Here is a 25,551-nt window from a genome sequence, read left to right as displayed (position 1 = left end):
CGAACATAAATGAGAACAGATGCTACCTGTGACTACATATAAGAGTAGGTCTCCACAACTAGTATTAACAACATCTCATGTGACAACCTTTTCAAAAGCACTTCAGTGACTTAGGAGTTTAAGGATATGTCTACACATTGAGCTGAGGGTGTGATGCCAAGCTTATGGAAACACACCTTCACTAGCTCTGATAGAGCTAGTATGCTAAAAATAGAGCATAGTTGCGGCCGTACAGGCAGCTAGCTGCACCAGGTACAAGCCTTTGGTCTCAAATTGGTGGCAGCTAACCCCTTCTGTTGTTCACACTATTGCAGCTATACATTATATTTTTAGCACATTCGCTTAAGTATGTTTCCTCAAGCTAGATATCAGGTATGTCTCCTCAGCTCAGAGTGCAGAAATTCTCTAAATCCCTTTGAAAGTCACCATTTGGGCCTTTTAAAATAGTTTGCCCATGTTCCTTGCATGTGTTCTAAATTAATCCCAAGAACGGGGTTAAAAAGGGAATGTGAGGAAACGTGAACATAAGCACAACCCTTTCTGTAGAAATGAGGTTTCCAAAAGGTTCAGAGAAGGGCAACAAAAATGATTAGGGGTTTGGAATGGGTGCCATATGAAGAGAGATTAAAAAGAATGGGACTTATCAGCTTAGAAAAGAGGAGACCAAGGGGGGATATGATAGAGGTCTATAAAATCATGACTGGCGTGGAAAAAGCGAATAAGGAAAAGTTTTTTTACTTGTTCCCATAATATAAGAACAAGGGGTCACCAAATGAAATTAATAGATAGCAGGTTTAAAACACAAGGAAGTTCTTCTTCACACAATGTACAGTCAACCTGTGTAACTCCTTGCCAGAGGATGTGGTGAGGACTGGGACTTTAACAGGGTCCGAAAAAGAAATAGATAAATTCATGAGGGTTAGGTCTATCAATGGCTGTTAGCCAGGATGGGTAGGAATGGAAACAGATGACAGAAGAGGGATCACGTGATGATTACCTGTTGTGTGCACTTACCTCATGCAAGAGCAAGCCCCACAGAAGAACCATGCTCACCTATGACAGCCGTGAACATAGCTGTACAAGTATATATGTTAAATTCTCAAACATACTTCACGCAAATGCAAACATTTAAAAATGTACATACCCAATATATTACCAATCATAGAACTGGAAGAGACCTCAGAAGGTCATCAAGTCCAGCCCCCTGCTCTAGGCAGGACCAATTCCAACTAAATCAACCCGGCCAGGGCTTTGTCAAGCCGAGACTTAAACACCTCTAGAGATGGAGACTCCACTAGTTCCCTAGGTAACCCATTCCAGTGCTTCACCACCCTCCTAGTGAAATAGTTTTTCCTAATATCCAACCTGGACCTCTCCCACCACAACTTGAGACCATTGATCCTTGTTCTACATCTGTCACTACTGAGAACAGCCTCTCTCCATCCTCTTTGGAACCTCCCTTCAGGAAGTTGAAGGCTGCTATCAAATCCCCCCTCACTCTTCGCTTCTGCAGACTAAACAGACACAAGTCCCTCAGCCTCTCCTCATAAGTCATATGCTCCAGCCCCCTAATCATTTTGGTTGCCCTCCGCTGGACCCTCTCCAATGCGTCCACATCCTTTTTGTAGTGGGGGGCCCAGAACTAGACACAATACTCCAGATGTGGCCTCACCAAAGCAGAATAAGGGGGAATAATGACATCTCTGGATCTGCTGGCAATGCTCCTCTTAATGCAACCTAATATGCCATTAGCCTTCTTGGCTACAAGGGCACACTGTTGACTCATATCCAGCTTCTCATCCACTATAACCCCCAGGTCCTTTTCTGCAGAACTACTACTTAACCAGTTGGTCCCCAGCTTGTAACTATGCTTGGGATTCTTCCGTCCCAAGTGCAGTACTCTACTCTTGTCCTTGTTGAACCTCATCAGATTTCTTGTGGCCCAATCCTCCGATTTGTCTAAGTCATTCTGGGCCCTATCTCTGCCCTTAAGCGTATCTACCTCTCCCCCCAGCTTAGTGTCATCCACAAACTTGCTGAGGGTGCAATAAGTTTGCCCAATAAACTATGATTCAATGTATTTTAAGTCTAATGTGTACAGAAACTGGTTCATGCTGTACTGTGACAGACCTGCCTCATCACAGACTGATCATACAACTACATCTTAAGCCTTAAAATATAATACTTTTCTGCTGGAGGTATTGCACAGTCACAGGAATGAGATCAAGGGCCATACTTTGGCTATTCACCTGCTAAGTTAAGGCAAAAAAAAAAAAAAAAAAAAAAAAAAAAGAAAGTGCCCAAAGACTGAAGCATTGGTGTGGAAAGTCAATAAACACAACCAATTACATTATTGCTGTGGACTGATGAAGGGAATCGCCCTACCTTCCCCCCATACAACCCTATGGATCACAATCTTGTTTTCCATTCAGTCTCTGGGATACTGAAAAATGGCCATAGGGAAACTCAAAAACAAATATGCTTGTACACTAAAAAGACAGTAGGTGAAAAAAGACATGCATGCCTGATGTTGCTAGAAGGCCGTTTGTGCCTACTACATTAGGGTGTGTCTAGACTACACACTTTTTTCGAAAAAAGTTGCCTTTTTTCGAAAAAACTTCACCTGCGCCTAGACTACTGCCGTGTGCTTTCAAAAGTAAATCTAAAGAACGTGGTGATTTTGTCGACAGCGGTAAACCTCACGTTACGAGGAAGAATGCCTTTTTTGACAGAGATCTGTCAAAAAAAAGGCGTGTGTGGACGCGGGTTGTTGGGTTTTTTTTTTTTTTCTGAAAAAACAGGCCTCCAGGAAAAAGCCCTGGTGGAATCTCCATCTGCAGGAAAAACCTCTATTGTTCCTGTCTGTAGCCATGTCTTAAAGGCACAGGCACCCTGGGCAGCCATTGTGGCAGGAAGGCAGCCAAAGGAAGTCACTGACCTCACGGCTTTCCCTGCCTCTCTGCCAAGAAAGCATGGCACAAGTCCAAGAACCCTCCAGGGAGCCATCCCATGACCCATCCAGGGGGCCAAAGAGGCGAGTTCCAGCCTGGTCAGGGCCTGAGGCACTGACACTATTGGAACTTTGGGGAGAGGAGGAATCCCTGCAGACTCTGAATTCCCAATGCCGCAATGCAGACATTTACAGCCGCATGGCCGAGGGGCTGGCAAAGAAAAGCCGTCTCCCCCAAACCTTGGAGCAAGAACTGAAGCAGGGCTATGGCAGGGCCCCTGAGCGCAGCTCCACCTCCGGGGCCGCACATAACCATTGCGCTTACTTCCAGGAGCTGAACAGAATGCTGGGGGTGGGGAACCCGTGTCTGCACGGGTGCTTGTCCAGTCAGGGTTGGAGGCACCCGTCCAGAACTGCCAGGAGGTGGATGAGGACAACCCAGAAGACCAGCAGCTCCAGGATAAGGAGGAGGACCCCAACAGAACTGTTGTCAGCTTCACCCTGGAGCCGGTTCCCCAGACCCAGGAGGCCTTGCAGGCATCTTCTGACCCTGGTGAGGGAACATCAGGTAAGTGCGGTCAGGTTGCCACACACAAAGAACAGGGGAGGTGGGAGCACAGGGGATGCGGGCCAATCTTCACGTCATGCTCTTCTTGGACTCTCCCGCAAACAATGCTGCCACTGGCAGGTGGTGGGTGGGTGGGGGCCTTGGGAGACCCAAGCTGCTCCAGGACCCTGTTCTACATCTGGGGACCCACTGTGGCTGGACACTTCCCTGGGCTGCATGGCCACGGTGGGGGTATTGCGGGGACGGGATGTTGCCCTAGCCACCTTGGGGCCCCTGTGAGGCTGGGGCTGCTAGCCAGGCCACATGTGGGCTTGCAGTGAGAACATTGGTGTCCCTTGTTCCAAGGACCGTTACTCACTGATCACAAGCAGGGACAATGTGTGCACGCATGACTGACCGCTTCTCTCTCTTATCCTCCACAGCCAGACCTGCCGGAGCAGACCAGCATGCAACACCTGTCCCACCACCCACCCGGGCCCATGGAAGCCGCAGGGACTGGCGGATCTATAATGACCTCATTCGCAGGCACGTTGAGGCCCTGAATAGGATGGAGGAGACCACAGGAAGTGGCTCGGTGGCACGACCGCTTGCTAGAGGAGCTCCTCCAGCAGTGGACAGCAATCTGTGCCACTATCTGGGAGACGATGGGTGTCCCAGGTCCTGCCCCCATTGCCACTCCTCATGCTCAACCTGCTCTAGCCTCCTGTGCCTCCTTCCTCTCGCTCACCCACAACCCCCCTTCCTCCTTCTCACCCACTGCCCCCCCCTCACCTCCTGCCATCACAGACCCAGCTGCAGCCCCCCCCTCGTCCCCAGTGCCCTACTGTCCCAGGCCCCACTCAACTCCCAGCACGTCTAGGGCCACGGACCCGAGGTGGCAGATTTCTGCGGGCCAGGTAACACCCTCAGCCCTAAACCTCCCTCACCCAGGTTTACAGCCCCCCTCCACCCCAGTTAAAGAGACTCTGTTACATTTACAAGAAAGTTTATTTTTAATAACATTTTGAACACACTTTTATTTTGTTAGTAAACATTCTTTGCACACTGATGGTTTTTTAATACACATAATGTTTTTGTCAGAAAACCTGGTGTGTGTGTGTGTGTGTGTGTGTGTGTGTGTGTGTGTGTGTGTGTGTGTGTGTGTGTGTGTGTGTGTCAACTGTCCGGAGACTGGTGCAGGGATGGGTTGTGGGAGGAAAGGTCCTGCGGGGGACTCAGGCCTCATTGGTGAGTCATTGGGCTTCTGAATCTCTCACACAGGGCCTCCCGGATGCAGATCCCCACCTGATGTGCTTGGCGGATGGCAGTTGCTCAAACTGCCTCCCCTCAACATAAGCCCGTGTACCCTACCCTGGGAGGAAGACCTCCCCTTTGCTCTCCACCAGGTTATACAGCATGCAATACGCAGCCACCACCTCAGGGATATTGCGTGCCCCCATGTCGAGGCGAGTAAGCAGGTACCTAAACCTCCCCTTCAGCCGGCCAAAGGCTCATTCCACCTGCAAGCGCACCCAGGTCAGGTACATGTTAAATTGTTCCCTGTTTACGTCCAGATGGCCAGTGTAGGGCTTCATGAGCCAGGGCATAAGGGGGTACGCCACATCGGCCACAATGCGCACTGGCATCTCCACATCCCCAACAGCAAAGTTTCACTTCAGGAAGAACGTTCCAGCCTGCAGCCTGCGGTACAAGTAGGAATCTCTGAAAATGCGGGCATCATGTGTCCAGCCTGACCACCCAACACGAATGTCAGTAAACTTTCCCTGGTGGTCAAACAGGATCTGCAGCATTATGGAGGAGTAGCCCTTTCTGTTTATGTACTGGGCTGCTCGATGGGGTGGAGCGCGGATCAGGATGTGAGTCCCATCGAGCGCTCCTCCACAGTTCGGGAATCCCAGCCCAGCAAAGCGGCCACAATAGTGTCCAGGTCTCCGATGTGGACAAACCTGTTCATCAGCTCCGAGTTGATGGCCCTCACCACCTGCAGAAATAGACACATACAAACACACAGAATAGGAAGTGAGAGGGGGTGCCCAAGTCCTTAGGAAGTGCCCCCCCATATTCCTCCCAAGACCCCAGGAGCCCCCCCTCAGGCGGCCCCTCCCAGCAGTAGGGCAGGGTGAGGCCAAGAGCCCTCCCCGACTCCCACTCCATCCCCCACTCCCTCTGCCTTTTCCTGTCCTTCTTTTACAGTCCCCCTACCCCGCATGGACTGTCCCCCCCAGAGGGACTTACCTCCAGCAACACAGAGCCAACAGTAGATCTCCCCACACTAAACTTGTGTCCCACCAAATGATAGCTGTCGGAGGCGGCCAGCTTCCAGAGGGCAATAGCCACCCTCTTTCTTCTCCAGGTGGATGGCAGGCCGCAGGTGAGAGTCCTGTCATTGCAGGGCAGGGCGAGCCAGGTACACAGCTCCTGGAATGTGGCCTTACACACTCGGAAGTTTTGGAGCCGAGCCTCATTGTCCCATTGCTCAATGACGAGCCGGTCCCACCAGTCTGAACTTGTGTCCAGCCTCCAAAATCGCCTCTCCTGGAAGAAGTCTGGTGGCAAAGGCAGTGTTGCTGCAGCCTGAGCAAGGGCCTCAAGGCTGGGTTCTGAATCCAGATCTGGCATGACCATGAGCATCATGATGGTCTCATGTAGATGCAGCAGAACTTGAAGCATTACAGCGTGGGGCCATTGCCTGCCCGGGGGCAGCTCCGGCTCCATGGCAAAAATAAGATTGTAAAGCACAAATACCAAGCAAAAACCAAACTGCTGTGGTGTCCCAGAAAGCAGGGCACCCTAAGCAAGCACTGCAGAATCTTTGCTGTCCCAGCTGCAGCAGCAGAGGAACTGCTGTCCAGGGGGGTCCCTTTAATCACGCATCTCTGCAAAGAGCATGCTGCAGGACCTGGAAGTCGAGGTGCGGCGCTGCGGGACCAACCCAGCAGCACCCCAGCTGCTCTGCCCCAGGCATGTCCGATTGAGCCGCTGCTGGTCGGATTCAACAGCGGCTGGATCTGGAAGCCAGTTCCGACTTACATACAAATTCAGCTTGAGAACAAACCTACAGTCCCTATCTTGTACGTAACCTGGGGACTGCCTGTACTACCTGCGTGCATTATTTGCCATGTAAATGCTGGCTGCATCCATTAACATTGGCTGGGGAAGCTATAACAAGCACAGCCAATTTTTCAGAAGGGTTCTAAGTTCTAAATTCATGAATCATCATCCTTTGTTTGAACAGAGGATTCCCTCTTCTTTTCCCCTCTCCTCTTTGGCAGGTGCAAGATTATCCATAACCCTGTGCATACCAGGTGAATGTTCCTTTGTGCAGAGATTAATTTGTTTTGGAAAATACTATTTCCATGTAAATTACCTGAGTTAATCAGATTGTGCTATGCATGAAATACATTGGGTATAAGCTATTTTCAAAAAGGGCTTGAAGTCATTTAATTAAAGCTTGCATGTGTTGTGTAAAAAGCCTTTCTGAAATTTAATTTTTAAACAGACGTTAACATTGGTTAATCAACTGGAGAAAATGGGATATTCTGAGGAAGGGGGTAAAGACATCTAGCACAATGTATTGCTTGTGATACAAGAAATTCACTTACATGAGCAACTGCTAGGGAAAGAGATTTACTCTCAATACCCCTCACTTGATTTTTGTTTAGTTTATATGCATATATTGCCATCTTGATAAATCAAAGTAGATTAAATTGGCACTTTAGGGAGTAAATTCTCAGCCACCTGTCGGGTATAATTTTGCACAAGGAAATACATGCAGTGTATTTGTGTCTATCTGCAATTTTGGGTGTGAAAAAGTCAAAGCCAGGTAGAAGTGTAGCTGCAAATTTGCTTCCAAAAAGAAGAAAGCCTTAAATCTCTCCTTGAGGGAGAGTGTGTATGTTTAAAATGATCGCTAAGACAGATGGGTATTCCTGGAACACTAAGCCCTCAAACTCTCAATAGGCCCGGTACTGATTTCTCAACAGACTTTAAATTTGAAATTAAATCTACATATTAAAAAGGTATAAATCCACACTCATTGCTGATGTAAATACCTTAGGTGTCAATTGAATTGCATTGATTATATGTCTGTAATTGGCCAACAGTGATGAAAAAGCTTCCATACTTTTTGTTGTTTTATAAACCAGGAGAAATTTAGGGTTGTAATGTTATTCATTGATCTCCATTTTTGTTGACAAACAATTGCAGGTCCACTTTTGTTCCTGCAAGAAGAGGTGCTGCAATTTAGGATTCTTTTGAGTTGCAGATGCAATCAAGTTAGATTCACAAAGGGACTTAAGCACCAGCCATGTCACTTAAATCCAGATTTATGCCCCCTGTTATGTGTCTTCACATAACAACCAAACTCTGTGGGCATCTAAGCATATGCAGCACCTACATTGATGTCTCTAAGCATATGCCTACTGCCTCACTTTAGGCATCTGGCCACCTAACCCCAAATTTATACACTTTATTGCATTTTATATGCAATTAATGAACTAGGGCAAGACAGGCACTTCTCCCTGTAACATGCATGCAAGGCTTCACTGTGTATGAGTTCTCAGAGCATGGGTAAGATGTGACAAAATGGAGATTGTATTTGCTCTGTTCACTTGTTACATTACATATAATTTCTACTGTCTTGTACTGTTATGCAGTAATTCTGCATGAGTGCCTCAGTTTCCCTGGGAACTCCATCGGTGCCCGGATAGGGATGGGAATTTTGGATGTGACTCTCATGGAGGGAGGTGGCCCCAGCTCAGCACATACACTAAACATAAGCTTGGGGGAAGGGTGCAACCAGGTGACACTTTTTGCCCTGAAAGCTGAACAAAGGCAGGAGGTGAGGCTGGCTGCAGAGGGAGACAGACTGCTGGGTGTGGGAATTAGTGTCGGCTGGCTTAGAATACAGGGAGGAGGCCCTGGCTCTGGCCCCCTCTCGCCAAGATGGATAGTACTGACTGTTTCTGGTTCCTGTGCTAACAAGTCTGTTCTATGCTGTATCCCCGTGAACTAGTCTCAGGCTACGTCTAGAAAACTTTTTCAAATTTTGTTGAAAAAGAGGACGTGCTCTTTCACCACCCCTGTAAACCTCGTTCTATGAGGTATAAGGGATGTGCTGAAAGAGCAGGTTTTTCTGAAATTTGGTGCCATGAAGGCACACCAAATTTCGGAAAACCCTCTTTCAAAAGAAAATCAGAAAAAGATACGCTATTTGTGTACTGCAAACTGTGTATCTTTTTCTGATTTAACTCTGCAGTCTAGACAAACTCAGAGGGGTAGCCAAATTAGTCTATAACTTAAAAAAACCCTTAAAAACAAGTGTCCCTGTAGCACCTTAGCCCTGGTCTACACTAGGGAGTTATTTTTGTTATTTCAAAATAACAAGCAGAGTGTCCACACTACTAAGCCTGTTATTTTGAAATAAGAGACTGGTTATTTTGAAATAACAACTTTTGCTTTCCTTGGGAAATAAGCTTATTTTGAAATAATTATTTTGAGAGTTATTATTTTGAAATAACTTATTTTGAAACAATTTCTGGGTGTAGGCATGCTCTTAGAGACTAACAAATAATATATAGTATCATGAGCTTTCGTGGGGATAACCCACTTCTTCAGATGACAAATATGGGTCAAATGTATTTGACCCTCTGTGTCTCTTGTTCCATATTTGTCATCTGAAGAAGTGAGTTGACTTTAACAGGGTTCAAAAAAGAAGTAGGTAAATTCATGGAGGTTAGGTCCATCAATGGCTATTAGCTAGGCTGGGTAAGATGGTGTCCCTAGCTGATGTGAGAGGCTGGAAATGGATGGCAGGAGAGGGATCACTTGAGGGTTACCTTTTCTGTTCGCTCCTCCTCTGGGGTATCTGGCATTGGCCACTGTTGGCGGACAAGGATATTGGGCTAGATGGACCTTTGGTCTGACTCAATATGGCCGTTCTTTATGAGCTGTACCCATGAAAGCTGATACTATCTATATCTGTTGTTAGTCTCTGAGGTGCTACAGGGCCACTTGTATTTTACTTTTCTTAAAAAACTTTCTGAACTAATAAACCTTCTGTTTTACTCGCTTGCTGAGAGTCACATCTGGCTGCAGGGCCTGGTGACTCCTCACGCCTTCGGTGACACAACTCCACACAACACGGTTGGGGCAAGGAGGACCACCTCCATCCTCGCTTTTAGCCCAATCTTTAAAGAACTCACCTGGGGTGTGGAAGACTGCAGCTTCAAATCCCTGTTCCCCCAAGCTGATGAGGAGAAGGGCTTAGCCGGGACCAGCCACCTCTAACGTGTGCCCTAACCACTACACTATAGGATACTCCAGTGTGGGGCTCCCTCAGTCTCTCCTTCTCAAACCGTTCCACTGTAATAAGTAAGTGGAGAGTGATTGGAGGCTTGGAACTGGATCCTGGAATACCCACAACCTGCGGGAGTGTTCTGACCTTGTGCTTGCATGCACTCTCTCTGATCTGCTGAGTCTTTATGTAAAGTGGAACAGCTTTAACACAGAAGAATGAGGAAGTCCCACATCGGAATATCCTATAGTACACTGGTTAGGGTACTCACCTCAGAGGTGACAGATCCTTGTTTAAATCCTTTCCCTTCATCATGAAAAGGGAGGACTTGAACCAGAAGTCTCCCACATCCTTGGCTGAGAACCCTAACCATGGGTAAAAAGATATGAGGCAGGTCCTCCTCCCCTCTCCAGCTTCTTGCACAAAACATTCTAGGCACCTGACTTGAAGAGAGGAGAGGAAAGAGAATCCCAGGCAGATCTAGGCACTGAACTCTATGAGATGAGCTGTCACTTGCAGGGTTCTCTGATTTCTACTGCATTGATAGCTCCAAGTCACTTAAAAACTGCCCCCAAAGTAGCCCAATCTATTAACTGAAGCAAAGTTTTTTATTAACACATTAGTCTACACATCAAATAGCAAATTAAAGCTTTTGCTAGATACATAGTACGGATTTGATAAGGAAAAGGAAAAGGAAAAGGAAAAGGAAAAGAAAGAAAAAGAAAAAGAAAAAGAAAAAGAAAAAGAAAAAGAAAAGATACAAGCGTGAGCAGGAGTTTATCAACATCTCAGCATTAGCCACTAAGCTAAGAGATGACAATGAACTTCAAAATCAAATCCCAAATAGTGAGGGACCTGAAGGGATGTATGTGAGAGGGAGAAGGTACTGGGAGGGGATGCTGGAAGGTGAGTGTATTGTGAGATGACATTTGAGGGATGCTAAAGAAGGTACCTGCAGTCTCACACTTGAGATAGAGAGCATGACACTGCTCCCGTCACAGCGGCAGGGCTGCTGGCATAAGCTCAGCCAACCTGTACTCCCTGTGATCCTATCCCCTCCCCTGGGTGGGGAACCAGACCTGGCCATGTCATGCTTCCCAGCTGGTCTCTGAGGCCCCTCGGTGGGGCAAGCAACGAAGCCGAGAGATACATGACAGCTTTGTTTACTTGGGGAGCTGGGCCAGGGTGGGGAAGATCTGGCAGCTGTGGATACAAAGGAGGGACCAGTCAGGATGCAGAGAGCAGCTGGAATGTGGACAGGGGTCTAACCCTGCCCCACACATGTTCACAGGGTGTACATGGTCTACTTGTGAGTGTCAGTTGCAGGATTTTTTGAACAGTTACGCATTGCAGTATTTTGGACTAGGTGTCATCCATGACAATTGGAGATATAAGGCATTTTACCATGAGCTGGCAGATGTGAACGGTATATTTATCAGGACTGTGGCATTCCTATGATTGAGTCTGTGGTAACTGAATAACTTGGTAGGAATAATTAGGGCCACAATCTACTCTAAGATATAATCAATAAAGTCGACACACACAGAAGAGAACAAATGTGGCTATTTGAGTTCCACAGAAAGATTCTGAAATGCAACAGATCTAAAAAGAGAAAAACAGTCTTCTCGTGAATTTGAAACCTGTAAACATATTTCAGGAAGTAGGAAAAAGAATTCTATTTCCATTTTTAAGGAGGAGGAAAGTCCATTTATTTTGCTGAAATGTTCTAAAGAGTAATTTAAAGCGGAAAATACAGAGGAGGGTTTTTTTTAAAAGATTGGCAGGATATTATTTCAAAGGACTTTTCACTTTGTTCACAGTACTAAAGCATCTGAAAGAAATATCAGATTCCTTGTTTTTAATAAATTTTTTAAAGCAAGAATATATATTCATCTTCTCATGCCAAGTAACTGCTCTTAGATTTGAACTTTTAGTGCACACACAACTAGAAACTTCAGTTTGTAAATAGCAGCACATGACAGCATTAACAGCAAATGGCTTCCCACTAGATTCCAGTATCAGATGATATTGTTCAAATAACACACTATGATTTGAATACAAATAATTTATTGCTATACTGTACAGTCTAGCCTTAATCTCTAAAGAAATCAACGTGTAAATGTGTTCTTTCCATGATTCAAGCTCACGACCCACTTGTACTACATAAGCCACAGAGGACTATGTTCATTCTGAGAAATAAACTTCCCTGTCTGAGTGTGCTGTGAAGGATGTAGATGATGGCATCTATAACCAATCAGCCTCTTACTGTGAATATCATTTATAGTATCACTGTGAAGCTATGCACAGACATATAGATGGGTGAAAATTCTACATGTACATCCATTATCCACACAATTCAAAGGTTTTACAGTTCTATATTCAAGTCAAAAGGACTTGATTATGACTCCTTTGATGCCATTTTTACATGCATGTAATTGTACTGACTTGGGTGGTATTTTACTCCTGATTGTACTTGGCGTACATGAGATCAGAATCAGTCCCCAATACCGCACACAGGCTTTCTCATTTGAAGCAGTCAGTAATGTAATTTTGTCCTTGCTAATTGTTGACGACTTGTCCTCATCCTGTTTTAACCTATAACCATCAGCTCCTTTAATGAAAGTGTCTATAAGGATCTTCCCTAATACACACTTTTCCAGCACACTTAATGTCTTTTAATGTCTTTCCAATTAAAGCCAGATGTGAAAAGCTTAAGGAACAGTTCTCAGGACTGAAAAAGATGACATAAATCTTGCAGCTGACAGAGATCCCACTGAGCTCAGTTGGAGAAACTCACAGAGGACTTGTTGTGGGCCAGAAAAACTGCTGGGTATAAAGACAGATGTGTACACTCCTATTTTAAAAAAATGAAATAAAGCAACGCTTCCTACAGTCCAGTTCCTATGAGTACTACCAGAGATATTAACAGCTCAATCCTGCAATGGGCTGAGCACATCCTGTAATGTGCTGAACATCTCAAAGGGAAGACCCCCTTTGCCCTTCCAGGACTTGATCCTTCAAGATAATGGCCTTCCTTGTCCCACCACTTATATCAATGGGAGATGGAGGCACTCAGCAAAGCCAGGCTCAGGATCTCTCCCCCTGCATAAACTGGGGTAGCAGAGTGAACTCGTTTTGTTACAAAGGACACAAACAATGTGCTATTGTAATTACAAATTCCCACTAATGTGAGGAGGAGCTGGGCACTCCTCATCACTGACCACTGCTGCTGGGCGAGTGCTGTTTGTGCAGCTGGCAACTTCTGCTTTTATTATGTTTTCATTATTATGCCCGTATGCTTTTTAAAAAGTTCATTTTTTATGGTGGTACAGTGTCTTTTGTGCTCATCCCCAGATGCTAGGAAGTGCAAGTTCAGCCCAAGCCAGGTCTATTACAAAGGAACAGAAAAAACCACAGCGTGGTTTAAAGAAAATTGCTGAAAGTCAGCCCAACTACTAATTGCTTTAATTCTCTCTGGCCCTCTCCTTTTTTCCTCTAAACTGGTAAAATATCCACCCAAACTCATGGCTTCCAAAAAGATGCATATCCATGACAGAGCAGGGAGAAAATGGAGGTTTTTCAAGAGACGAGAGACATTGACTGTCAAATCATAGTGGCAGACAAGTACAGTAACTTCTGTAGCAATTTCAAACTCCAAATCTGTTTTATTTTTCTAATGTTGATGGCATAGTCTTAGCACAGTAGATAGCATGAATAAGCCTAAAGAAACACACAGTGGACTGGTTTTCATAACAAGCTTAAGTATCCACATTCTATATGCTGAAATGTCACTACAAATATTGTATGTAATGTTGTAGCCCAGGATATTAGAGTGACAAGGTGGATAAGGTAATATCTTTTATTGGATCAGCTTCAGCTGGTGAAAGAGACATTCTTTCAAGTTATACAGAGCCCAGATCAAATGGGATTTGGACAAACTATTTAGCAGCCTACATTTCCAATAGGAGGCCCACAATAAACACACATAGAGGTATTTTGGAGTTGGAAATCTTCTAGATCCCACCCTCTGCTTTACTCTTCTCTTAATGCCACCACTGTTAAAGACATTCTCTTGGGTTGATGACTTTATAAGCATCACTCAGAAGACACTGAGTGCTCTCCTTGGAATGAGCATGCTCCCAGCCCTAGCCAGCTCAGGAACCTTGGTAATGAATTCAAATCTGCTGCACTGGGACAAGCATGTTGGCTCATATATTTTCTTTACCAATCGGTGATACATGAACGCTCATTGATTACAGCATTGTGTGGCTACCTGCCTTGGATATGCACAACTCTATATTGTCATTCCAGTTTCTCTATGCCAAGATGTAAAGTTTTAAAAAAAATACATCAAAGTATTATGGAGCTGCTTAAAATCTCAGTATTCTATCCATATATCTGACTGCTCATCACTGAGGCTCAGTGAAAAGGACACTGGAGACCCAGGCTTTGACATTGGCCTGCTGTATGACTTTGGACCAGTCATTTCACCTCAGTTTTCTACCTCTGAAAATCAAACCTGGACACAAATACTTAGTTCCTTTGTACCACCATCTGAGAGCTCCATATGAAAACCACTTTCTATATATTTGATATTTTTACTCATTTTCACACTTTTAAATTGGTCCCTTTTGGGGATAAATTTTATTTCTTCCCCTCAGTAGTTGTGCATCATTCTTCTGAGTGAATATCAGATATTTTGGAAACCCTTTTAATAGTTAACTGTTAAGCCATTTTCAAATGTTTAAAAAAAGAAAACCTCTGTTCCATGCTAATTTATAGAGCTATGTATGTCATTTTTAAAGGGACTGTGAGTCAGAAGAAACACTCTGGTTAGAGTTTTTCATCAAATGAAAAGCTTTAAATCAATACAGTCTATCCAGGATTTCAGCTGGGAAAATGAAATAAAAAGTACATTTGTTCCTGATCACTAAATTTTTAACCTGGGTCCGTTGCTCCTGCTGTTAAGCTCTAATACATTCTCTACTACAGGGGTCTCCAACCTTTTGAACCACAAGATCACTTTTTCAATTTAAGTGCAATGGAAGAGCAAATACCATTTTTCCTGCTTCCTTACCCCCCCTTCTCTGAGGCCTCACCCTGCTCACTCCATCCCCCTTTTCCCATCCTCACTCACTTTCACCAGGCTGAGGTAGGGGATTTGGGTACAGGCTCTGGTCTTGGGCCAAGGGGTTTGGAGGGGCTCTGGGCTTAGCTCAGGGTGGCAGACTGGTATCCAGGAGGGGTTTCAGGGTGCAAGCTCTGGGAAGGAGTTTGGGTACAGGGGGACTCACATCTGGGGCAGGAGGTTGGGTGTAGGAGGAGGTTCAGGGCTGGGACAGGGGTTCAGGATGCAGGCTCTGGCTGGGCACCATTGACTGAGACAGTTTCTGGGTGCAGGAGCAGTGGAGTTAAGGCAGGTTTACTCTTGCCCTGCTCTGCACGACTCCGGAAGGCAAATGGCATGTACAGCAATGGCTCCATGGCACCATGTGCTGCCCCTCATCTACAGGTACTGAGCCCACAGCTTCTACTGGCCACAGTTCCCCATTACTGATCAATGGGAGCTGCAGGAGTGGTGCCTGCAGGCAAGGACAGCCTGTGGAGATGCCCTGCTCTGCCTTTCTTAAGGGCTGCAGAGACATGCCAGCCACTTCTAGGAGCAGCAATTACCACAGGGATAATTACTCCGGCCACGACAGGTTAGGCAGTTTAGAATTTACTCTTCAAAGAATTAAATTTAGCCATAAAAGAGAAATGAAAATGATGAAATGCACAGACCAGTCAAAATCCCAAAGAAACACACTTTGCAAACAGTAAAAGAAGTAACAACCGCCTCCTCCCCCACCACCACGTATGTGTTAGGTCAGGAAATGAGAGTGAAGGGCAGTGTGTGTTTGTGAGAATGACAGACACACACACACGGTGTGAGTGAGAGATTTGCATTGCCAAGCTCCCTTCATCCCCTTCTCTCTGTGTGGAGATGGGGTACAGGAACCGAGTCAGGGAGGACACCTTGACATCAGCCCCCCCTCTTCTCCCTCCCACACCCTGCACAGCAAGCAGGAGCAGGAGGCTCCTCGAGGAGTAACGGTAGTTCGGAATAGGAAGCCTGATCCGAACTACCTAGTTCGTGCCGTGTGTAGCTGTGGGCACGGAGTCCGAACTAGCGGACATTTAAAAATGGCGGCGCCCGGCAACATGCAAATGAAGCCCGGGAAATTCAAATCCCGGGCTCCGTTTGCAACTTCGGTTGCCTACATTAACCACCCTAGTTCGAATTAGGGTGGTAGTGTAGACATACCCTCAGTGTTTGGGAGTGAGAGAGGTGAATTGCAAAACGACACATTTTTGTTTTGTTACTGTCCTTTACTACTTCATAGCAATGGAAAAAGACAGCTGCAAAGTCTGTTATTTTAAAGGTGGGATTTCCCCCTGTTTTTTACATTATTAGATACATCAAGTCCTAGCCACTTTCCTTCTTCTAGGAGCACTCTGGCAACCACTGGAGGACCTGGAAGGCAACACAAATCTGGAGGTTGAAACCTGAGGTGCAGTTCTCTTAGACCCCACGGAGTGGAGAGGAGAAGTCGAGCCCGAGGTTGGGAGAAGAGTAGCACAGGTTTCAAACTCCAGAATGATGACACATTCTAGATCCTCCAAACAGAGCCCATGCTCTTCAAGAAAAGTTAAGTCAAGAACTGATTCTTCATATGTCAATAGAAAGCTCTAGTTTCCCCCGGCTTCTTTTTGAAGACTGGATTCATTTAAAAACATAGCCTGACTTTATTCACCCTAAAGGAGCAGTAAAAAGACAAGCCCATAGGGTTTTTCCTTGGTTTAAAAACATACATAAGAACATAAGAATGGCCATGCTGGGTCAGACTAAAAGTCCACTTAGACCAGTATCCTGCCTTCTGACAGTGGCCAATGCCAGATGCCCCAGAGGGAGTGAACAGAAACAGGTAATCATCAAGTGATCCCTCCCCTGTCACCCATTTCCAGCCCCTGACAAACAGAGGGTAGGGACACCATTCCTACCCATTCTTGCTAAATTTGCAGTTCACTTTTAAGGGATGTTGAAATACCCTGCAAAGGCAGGATAAAAAAAAATAGCAAGCTGCCCGTTTCTCACTTAAATAACTAAACTGTATTATTACAATTTCATATTTTAATGATGAAATTTGCAGGAAACCTTGTAAAACATGTATGTGTTTTAGCCTATTCCAACATTGTTATTTTGTATTTTCTGAAATATCTCAGCAAATAAGACTACACTTCAGGGAAAGTGACACCAACTCTTACATTATTCATTTAGTAAGGGAGCAAACAGATTTCTTTATCTGTACTTTTTATCTGTTAAAAATGCCAGTTTTCTGGTGGAACAATATCGTCTAAATTCCAACTGCACCTTTAGATGCAACTCTTATTTACTTCAATATGTTGATTTCAATGGGAACTGACTGCATGCACCTAAATTTGTTCTGCAAACATTAATTTCTATTTCTGGCTAATAGTAATAATAATGAGGATGGGATCATGCACTCTAGGGTTGCCAGGTGTCTGGTATTGACCCGGACAGTCCGGTATTTTCGCCTTCTATCTGGTAAAAAAAATTCAGAAAATACCGGACACCTAAAATGTCTGGTATTTTCTGATTTTTTTTCCCGGCCAGGTGGCAAAAATACTGGACACCTGGCAACCCTAGTGCCTGGGCCCAGCCCCCAGCCTCCCCTCCGCCAGGCCCCGACACCCCCAGCCCCCCACCCCTGGACCCCATGCTTACCCGGTTCCAAAGGGAAGCTAAGTTCTGGCTTGAACAAGAACACAAAATGGCCACTGGCAAAAAGCCTAAAGAACAAGGGGAAGCAATACCTTCCCTGGGTCTTAGTGCTCAACCGCGCCCCTGTTCTAACTCTGCACTCACTCTGAAAGGGGCCATGCTGTTTTAATGCTGTTTTATTATTTATTTATTGCTTAATAAGTCTTGGATTTTTTTGGTCTCCCCCCACTTTTTTTTTCCTCAACAGAATTTTTTCCCCAGTGTAATTTTTTTTTGGGGGGGAGGGGTGTGTTCGGTATTTTTGGTTCAACTATCTGACAACTCTAGCACTTACATTAGTTTCAGCAGATGCTCTCCCACCCTAATTTCCAAATAGGAAAAAGAGTTCTATATACACTTTTGAAGTTGAACGCTCATACTGTGCTATATGGTTTGTAAGGTCCTTATCCAGACATATCAACTAGCAGGTACCAGTTTGCCTTGGGAATGTTGATCCCTTAAATACAGGAACCTCTCCAACTGGCAGCTTAGTAGTACAAAGTAGAACATTGCTCGACTCTGATTATCTGAACTCCACAACTGTGGACCTGCTTTTCTTCCATTTACAGTTACATTAAAAAATGTAGATGTCCAACTATCCTGAACAACTGCCATTCAGGCTGCCAAATCTGTTAACTGCTATTTTATCAGTGCTACTTTACACCTATTATTAAAACTCATTAATTATAGTTGTCAAAAGAAGCTTATTTCAAAATGTAGCTAGGTACAGAACAGTCTATAGGTCATTTATGTGGTACTCAGGATATCTACTAGTTTGTTTGATCACAAGTATTGCACATGGCAAAAATTCTTACTTTAAAAAGACTCTTTAAAATAATAGCTGGACTGAAAAATTGATAACAAACACAGGGGCAAAACCTTTAATCATGCAGGCAGTCCTCACACACATGAGTTCAATGGGACTACTCATGTGTGTAAGGATATGAGAAAGGGTTTTCAAGATTGGCTGCAAATGTCTTTATCCAGCCATACTAAGGTAAAATTACTCAGAACTTATATATATATATATATATATATATATATATATATATATATATATATATATATATATATATATTGCTAACAATTACATGGCGGAAGAGGATAAAGGATCATGCCCACTCTGATTGAGCTCTAAGAATCTAACTTATAGGCTATATGTCATGTCAACCACATACTCAAGTAACCACTAACTTTGTAAACACTCCCTGTTTTGCTCAAAGGGGCAAGAAAAGTAAATACTTTTATAATCAAACATACTTTAAAGTAAAACATTATTCATGTTTTTCAGGCATAAATAAAATCTAATATCAAGCCATCCTTAGGAAAAATGTCAATGTGGATAAGAGGGGACCTATTTCATGGAGCACAAAGGAACTGATAACTCAAGCTACAGGCAGTCCCCGGGTTACGTACAAGATAGGGACTGTAGGTTTGTTCTTAAATTGAATCTGTATGTAAGTCGGAACTGGCGTCCAGATTCAGCCACTGCTGAAACTGACCGCCAGTTCTGACTTACATACAGAATCAACTTAAGAACCCTAGGCGCCCCCAAGTCAGCTGCTGCTGAAACTGATCAGCAGCTGATTCCAGGAAGCCCGGGGCAGAGCAACTCTGCCTCGGGCTTCCTGTAGTCAGCGCTGGTCAGTTTCAGCAGAAGCTGACTTGGGGACGCCTGGGGCAGAGCAGCGGGGGTGCTGCTGGGTTGCTCCAGTAGCGCCGCTCCTCGGCGCTACTGGACCAACCCAGCAGCACCCCCGCTGCTCTGCCCCAGGCATCCTGATTCAGCCGCTGCTGAAACTGGGTCCTCTGCGGCTTTGCTCCCAGTCTGCCAGGGAGACGGGGAGCAAAGCCTCTGAGGACGCCAGCAGCGGGACAGCCACGGGGCGTCTGGGCTGTCCCGCTGCCGGCTTCCCCGAGGCTTTGCAAAGCCGCAGGCGCGCCCTGGGCTGCCTCGCTGCCCGAGCCCCACCGCGTCTTTGCTCCGCGTCTTCCTGGTTTGCAGATCAGGGAGACGCGGAGAAAGCCCCGGAGTACACGGGCGGCAGGACTGCGAGGTCCCGCAGTCCGTGTCCTCCGGGGGAGCCCCATTCGTAACTGCAGATCCGACATAAGTTGGATCCGCATAAGTTGGGGACTGCCTGTATTTTATATTGATTATTTTATTGAAATAAAAAATCCTTGAAAATTTTTTAATTTTTGAAATATTTCCTTAATATTAACTCCATTCCTATCTTTCAGTTGCAACAGAAAGGATTCTGATTGGGTATCAGCAATAGCTATTCATCACAAAAAAAGGAAACAAAAGAAGTAGCAATGAACTGACAAAGCTTTTGTTAGTCTTCTCCAGTGAAGTTTCACCAATGAGTGAGACAGCAAATGCATATCCATCATTCAGTAAGAGATCTATTTTTCAGTAAAAGAAGGAAAGAGCAGTAGCTAATAAAGACTGGGTCGTTTTAAGGAAGAAAAATCTAACCATCCACTGACCCTCTCACAATCCATGAATACAAACACATTAAATGATAAGAACCTGTTTTGTTTTGTTTTTTAATTATAAAATCATCATGCAAAGGAAAACTTCTATTTTATACAGAACATTTGTACCAAGGCTGCCTGTCATTCATTCTCACTCCCATGTATGCTGCTGTTACAAACATATACAGGAAGACCTACTCTGTTCTTAACAGTTGATAATGATTTCCAGGTCTCCATTAAAGCAGCATGTCTGGCTATTTGTTGTGAACAGAAATTGTGTCTTGTTCACTAAGTGCATTTCTCTGAAGATTGAAGTTTCAGCAAATAAAAGGGTTAGAAAATGGAAGAAAAAGATGCCTTTGCTGCTGCTTGCAGTTAGGAGCTCCCTTATGTGTTTTATTTGTGGTTATCAATTTTATTAAAGATCATATATATGGATTTAACTTTATCTTATTTCCCAAACATTTGGACATGTTTTTTGAACTAAAACCAAAACCAAGAACACTGATAAAAAAAATATTTTAAGTGCAATTCAAATCACGTGTGTTCCCACCACTTAATGAGAAGAAACAATGTTATACAATAATTTCGCATGTGTGGTTAATTATATTGATATTTGGTACAAATATTTTGTGTGCACGATTGAACTATTGAATGGTATTGAGCATTTATTTTAATATTTATGAGTTATTGTACATTATGTGCTTTAGTAAAAATAATTAGCAAAACACATGAATCTTAAAGGAGCAATCCCTGCAGAGCAACCAAGGTGCAACAGAAGCAGTAAATTTCTGCTACGTGGGGGGAGGGGCAGGCCTCCAGTTTGTGCAGAGAATTGGTGAGCCTGCAGATGCTATCTCTGCATGATCAGCACCTTGTGCATCACTGTGAATGGGGGCTTAGGCGGTGGGTGACGGCAGGAATATGTGTGTGGTAGAGTTAGTGAATATAATCTAAGAACATTTATTAGCCAGTATAGATTGGGGAGTAGGAATGGCAGGAGTTTTTGGGTATAAAGACTGCACAGTAGCTTCAGTCCCACTTCTCAGCTTCTCTGTGCATCCCTGCGGCACAATGCTGCTGCACCCAACTCTTCAGTTTTGGCACTAAGATCAGCATGGAGCACAAAGGAAGATTAACACCAGATAGAAATAATATGTATATGTACAAAGAAATAGCCTATCAAACCAGTGCAAAGTTGATGGCTTTTTGAAGCACAGTAACGTTTGGGTGTAAGAAAGTCACAAAATGCTATTGGATTTGTGGGAAGCAATCATGAAAATGCTATCCAACATTTTTTTTAATCTTTATAAAAATATTAAGCACAGGAAAGCCATTCGTTAACAAGAAAAAGCAGCAAAAATCAATGATTGCTCATAGATATAAAGGACATTTTTCTTACAAAGCTTGAGAACATATGAAAGGTCCTGGATGGCAACTTTAGAAACCGAAATGCTCAATTTACTTACAAAAAGGGCATGGGATAGCTTCCCCCCAACTCTACCATGTCTCATTCTTCCTTTGGAGTGGCTATCGCTAGCAGTGTGCAGACAGTTCTGTCTCCACACCCATTTCACTGTTGGGCTTTCAGCTTACAAATCTTTCTTGACTACTGCATACACATGCACAAATACGGTTTCCACTTCTGAGATACAAAAAGCGTGGACAACTGGGATCATCCTGAACCCATAAAACTCGACAGCTGGCAGTGTGCACTGAACACACGGATTTCCCAGGACTCTTGTGATCCTGGGAAAACTCAATAATAGGGTTGCCAACCCTCCAGAACAGGCCTGGCACTTCCAAAACTCAGCATCAATTTTCAAGTGACTATTGAAAGTAATCCTGGAGATAGTAATAGGATATTTTGCATTTTTTTCAGAATAGCTTCAGTCGGAGTAGGCAATCCTACTCAACAGGCACATCCTTAACCAATAAGGTTAAGCACTAGGCCTGCTCTTTTATGCTGAGTAGAAATAAGTTTGTGTGTCTACTGGAAGCTGTCAAGCAAAAAGTTAGTGGAGGGTAGAGAGTAAACCTGGCTGTGGAGACAGACTAATCTGTAATCCTTGTTATGCAAATCAGGAATTTAGCCTTATTGCTGCTAATGAGCAAGAGTAGCTTGGCAGCTGCATTCTCGTGAAAATGAGAGTCCCATACATTTCCTATCCCCGTCATAATTTTTTACCTTGTGCTTATGTGTTTTAAAAGGCCAGTGTGAGGCATGTGCAGTCAATTCCCCTGCACATGGCCCCGTGCTTTATTATTGGCCCTTCTTCCAGCTCTATTCTCATGTACTGGAGATTTAGATAATTTATTTTATTACGTAATAAAAAAATGGTAAAAAGTTCAAATTATATTAACATACCTTTGTACATACATTTGTTTTGTAGAAGTGAAATGTTCCTTATGACACATATAAATACGGTCAAAATATGTCCGTCCATTTTAAACAAAGTGCTATAACGAAGTTTGTAATGTGTGTGCTGCAATGTAAACTATAGAGATTGCTCATGCGTCATGCACAGTGGGCTAGCGGCCGTTTTGACAATTTTGAGTATGTTAATTACGTTCATGTGGTGGAACGTGGTTTTAGTTAAAGTGAATTTAGATTTGTTTTCTTTGTCTTTTTTGTGCCACCCAGTGTGTGCGCGCACCCATGCACACCCACGCCCACAAATAATCCCTGCTCCCACTCCATATATTCAAACCAGGCCCCACAAATAATCACACCAGCCCTGCCAGCACCTGCACTTCATAGGAGGAGACCCTGGTAAGTCTGCCAACAAAGGAACCAATTCAGTTGGCAATTTATTTGATATGGAATTGGACTGAAACTGCAAACTCTTTTCAGGCTTGCCACTGTTCATCACACGGGAACAACTGTAGGCTTTTTATCAGCCTGGGCAGGATACAAAATAATGATACTGAGTAAGCCAATTTGCTGAATACTCTTAGTTTTAAAAAATAAAATATTGTGAAACCAAGAAGCAGAGTTTCTCTGTCCTATTTTAATATATTTACTGCTTTCGTTCCCAAGACAGGCTAAGTCATTTTGGGTTGGTCAATCAGGAGTGGACACAGGTGCAGTATTTCCTATTGGGCAGGCTGAATAAGAAGTAGCCTCACTTGCAGAAATTTTGGAAAAGAAATGGTGCTTTTTTTAAAGTAAACTTTGCAGAGGTCTACAGAACTGCAAGAGGTGGGTACACGGCACAGTAGAAAGACACCACCACCTGTCATTAGTTATAGCTGTTGGAATGCTGTGCATTCCTAACTCCCTCCCCCAAGCTAGCATTCTCACCATCCAAGCACAAGCTCTCCCATGTCCTGCTCAATCCCAGGGAAGGCATGTGCCAAAAAGTTCTCATTTTTTTGAAGCCAAGAATCAGCCAATCCACATGGAGGTTAAGGAATTTAAACTTGTTCCTTCTAGCCACACCCTCAGACCTGTATAAGCTGTCACTGTAATCTGTAAAATATCTACATAATGGCTCAAAAGGGTACAGCATGCCTGGATATCAGCTACATGACTAAGAAAAAATGGCTGATAGTATTTCATAATGGAATTCTTCTAGATGTGTTGCTCATGTCCATTCCATGTTAGGTGTATGCACACTGCATGTATTGTTGTTGGAGACTTTAGAGTATCTATTGAACTGGCTCAAGCACCCTCTGGAGCTGCACACATGACCTGGTCCCACACTCTCAGTTCCTTCTTGCTGGTAATGCCAAATGAGGCGTAGGAAGGTGGGCGATAGAATGGACATGAGCAACACATCTTGAAGAACAGCGGTTATGAGAGGTAGGTAACTGTTTTCTCTTCTTTAAATACTTACTCATGTTCATTCCATGTTAGGAGACTCACAAGCAGGACCCCAGAAGGTGGCCTTGGAGACATGGCACTATATTGTCTGTGAGGTCTTGAATCATCTTGCCTGAGACTGCAGGAGGGAACATTTGGCAAACTAAGCACACAACCCTAAGCTCCCTGACATCTATTAATAAAGAGTCTGAAACCAGTGGGAAGAAACCTTACTGGGTCATTCCAGCAACTGCCACAATGGTATAAGAGGGAACTGAGACTGTGGCATCCCTGATACCTGCACATATGCTTGTGGCTCCAGAGCTGGCTCAATGAATACCACTAAGGGAAAAGTCTCCAATAACAGCAAATGTGACATGCATGCAACTAGCATGGAATGGACATGAGTAAGCACTCGACGAAGAACTCAATCTCTTGAGATGGCAAAACTGCTTAGAACCGGGCACCAAGAACAATTACATCACCTTCACTTCTCAGCTCCTATACAGAACCTGTGCAAAACTCTGAATCACCTCTACTTGAAATATTTACTTTTAGATGCAGTAGCATCTTTTATGTTACAAGACATTGCAAAGTACTTTCCAAGGAAGAGGAAATTACACATCAGTAAAGAAATACTCCTGTAATAGCTTATGTACAGTTTTGGAGAGTAAACCATTTATTTTATTAAATCCCAGGACTTTCTCTCTTAATCTTTCTGTTACAAACTCTATCCCATTTTCTGCAGCTACCTAAAGCAGAACAAGTGTGGGTTTTCTGCGCAAGCAGAAGAAGAGACCAGGATTTGAGGAGACCATATCCGAAGGGAAGGAAGCATGTGTGTTATGGAACCTAATTTTGCAAGAGGCTTCTGTCTCTTTCCTGTACAGATGGAGATAGCAGCCTGGGTAAGGCAGGACTGGATAGGAACAGGGGCAAGACCAGTGAATATACATACCTGCTGACCATTGAGCCATCTTAGTGGGAGGTGTAGAAACAACAGAGCTGTTATGCCAGGTAACCTACATTAGCAGCTACTGCACAGCCCTGCTATGGCTCCAAAGCCTCGGGAGAGAAATCCTTTCTTCCCCAGGCTCCATGCCTGCTTAATCAAACACAGATATTGGGGCTTGTTGTGAAAAAAAGATTTCTCTCTTTGAAAAGAATTAGGAGATCTTCCACTTGCAACCAAGAACTGCCAAAGCTGGACAGAAGATAGTTTGATTTAGCATCTCCTGTGGCTGATGGCACATATAACAGTGAAGTTAACTCCTCCACAATAGTGTGGATCTACACCCAAAATTAAGTTCCAAAGGTGGATTTGAACTCACAACTTTATAGCTCTGAAACAAAATAATCTTACTTATTTCAGTGGGGTTTTTACGTTTCCATTTGGAGTTTCCCAGTGATGAGTCAGCCATAAAACCTGGATGAAAACATGCTCAATTTTCAAATAGAAAAATATTGCAGAAGGAAGACACAGTGGTAAGGCATTACAAAAAAAGCAAAACAAAACAAAAACCCCAAAACGAAACACCAAGCCATTCCATGCTGAAATAAGCAGTAACAGAGCCCAAGTAACATTTTAGAGGGATAAAAAAATGCGAAGTGAATCAAAACGCACACCATTCAC

The 25,551-nt window shown here is 44.1% G+C and overlaps 1 protein-coding gene across 8 annotated transcripts in view; it reads right to left on the bottom strand.

Annotated features, from left to right (window-relative positions):
- Positions 1-25,551, bottom strand: part of STAU2 (staufen double-stranded RNA binding protein 2) — a 236,454-nt gene that overhangs the window by 18,562 nt on the left and 192,341 nt on the right. Inside the window, exon 14 of one of the 8 annotated variants that reach the window (XM_075920519.1) lies at positions 4,695-5,499. The exons of 6 other annotated variants lie outside the window; for them this stretch is intronic. In XM_075920519.1, the coding sequence (XP_075776634.1) occupies positions 5,368-5,499 (132 nt within the window). In that variant the 3' untranslated portion in view covers positions 4,695-5,367. Of the gene's footprint in view, positions 1-4,694; positions 5,500-25,551 lie in introns of those variants that run through there. One more of the 8 variants, XM_075920515.1, reaches the window with a different exon arrangement.

This window comes from Pelodiscus sinensis, chromosome 2, assembly GCF_049634645.1.
Source record: "Pelodiscus sinensis isolate JC-2024 chromosome 2, ASM4963464v1, whole genome shotgun sequence".
NCBI lineage: Eukaryota > Metazoa > Chordata > Testudines > Trionychidae > Pelodiscus > Pelodiscus sinensis.
This window is presented reverse-complemented; position numbering and strand designations above follow the sequence as displayed.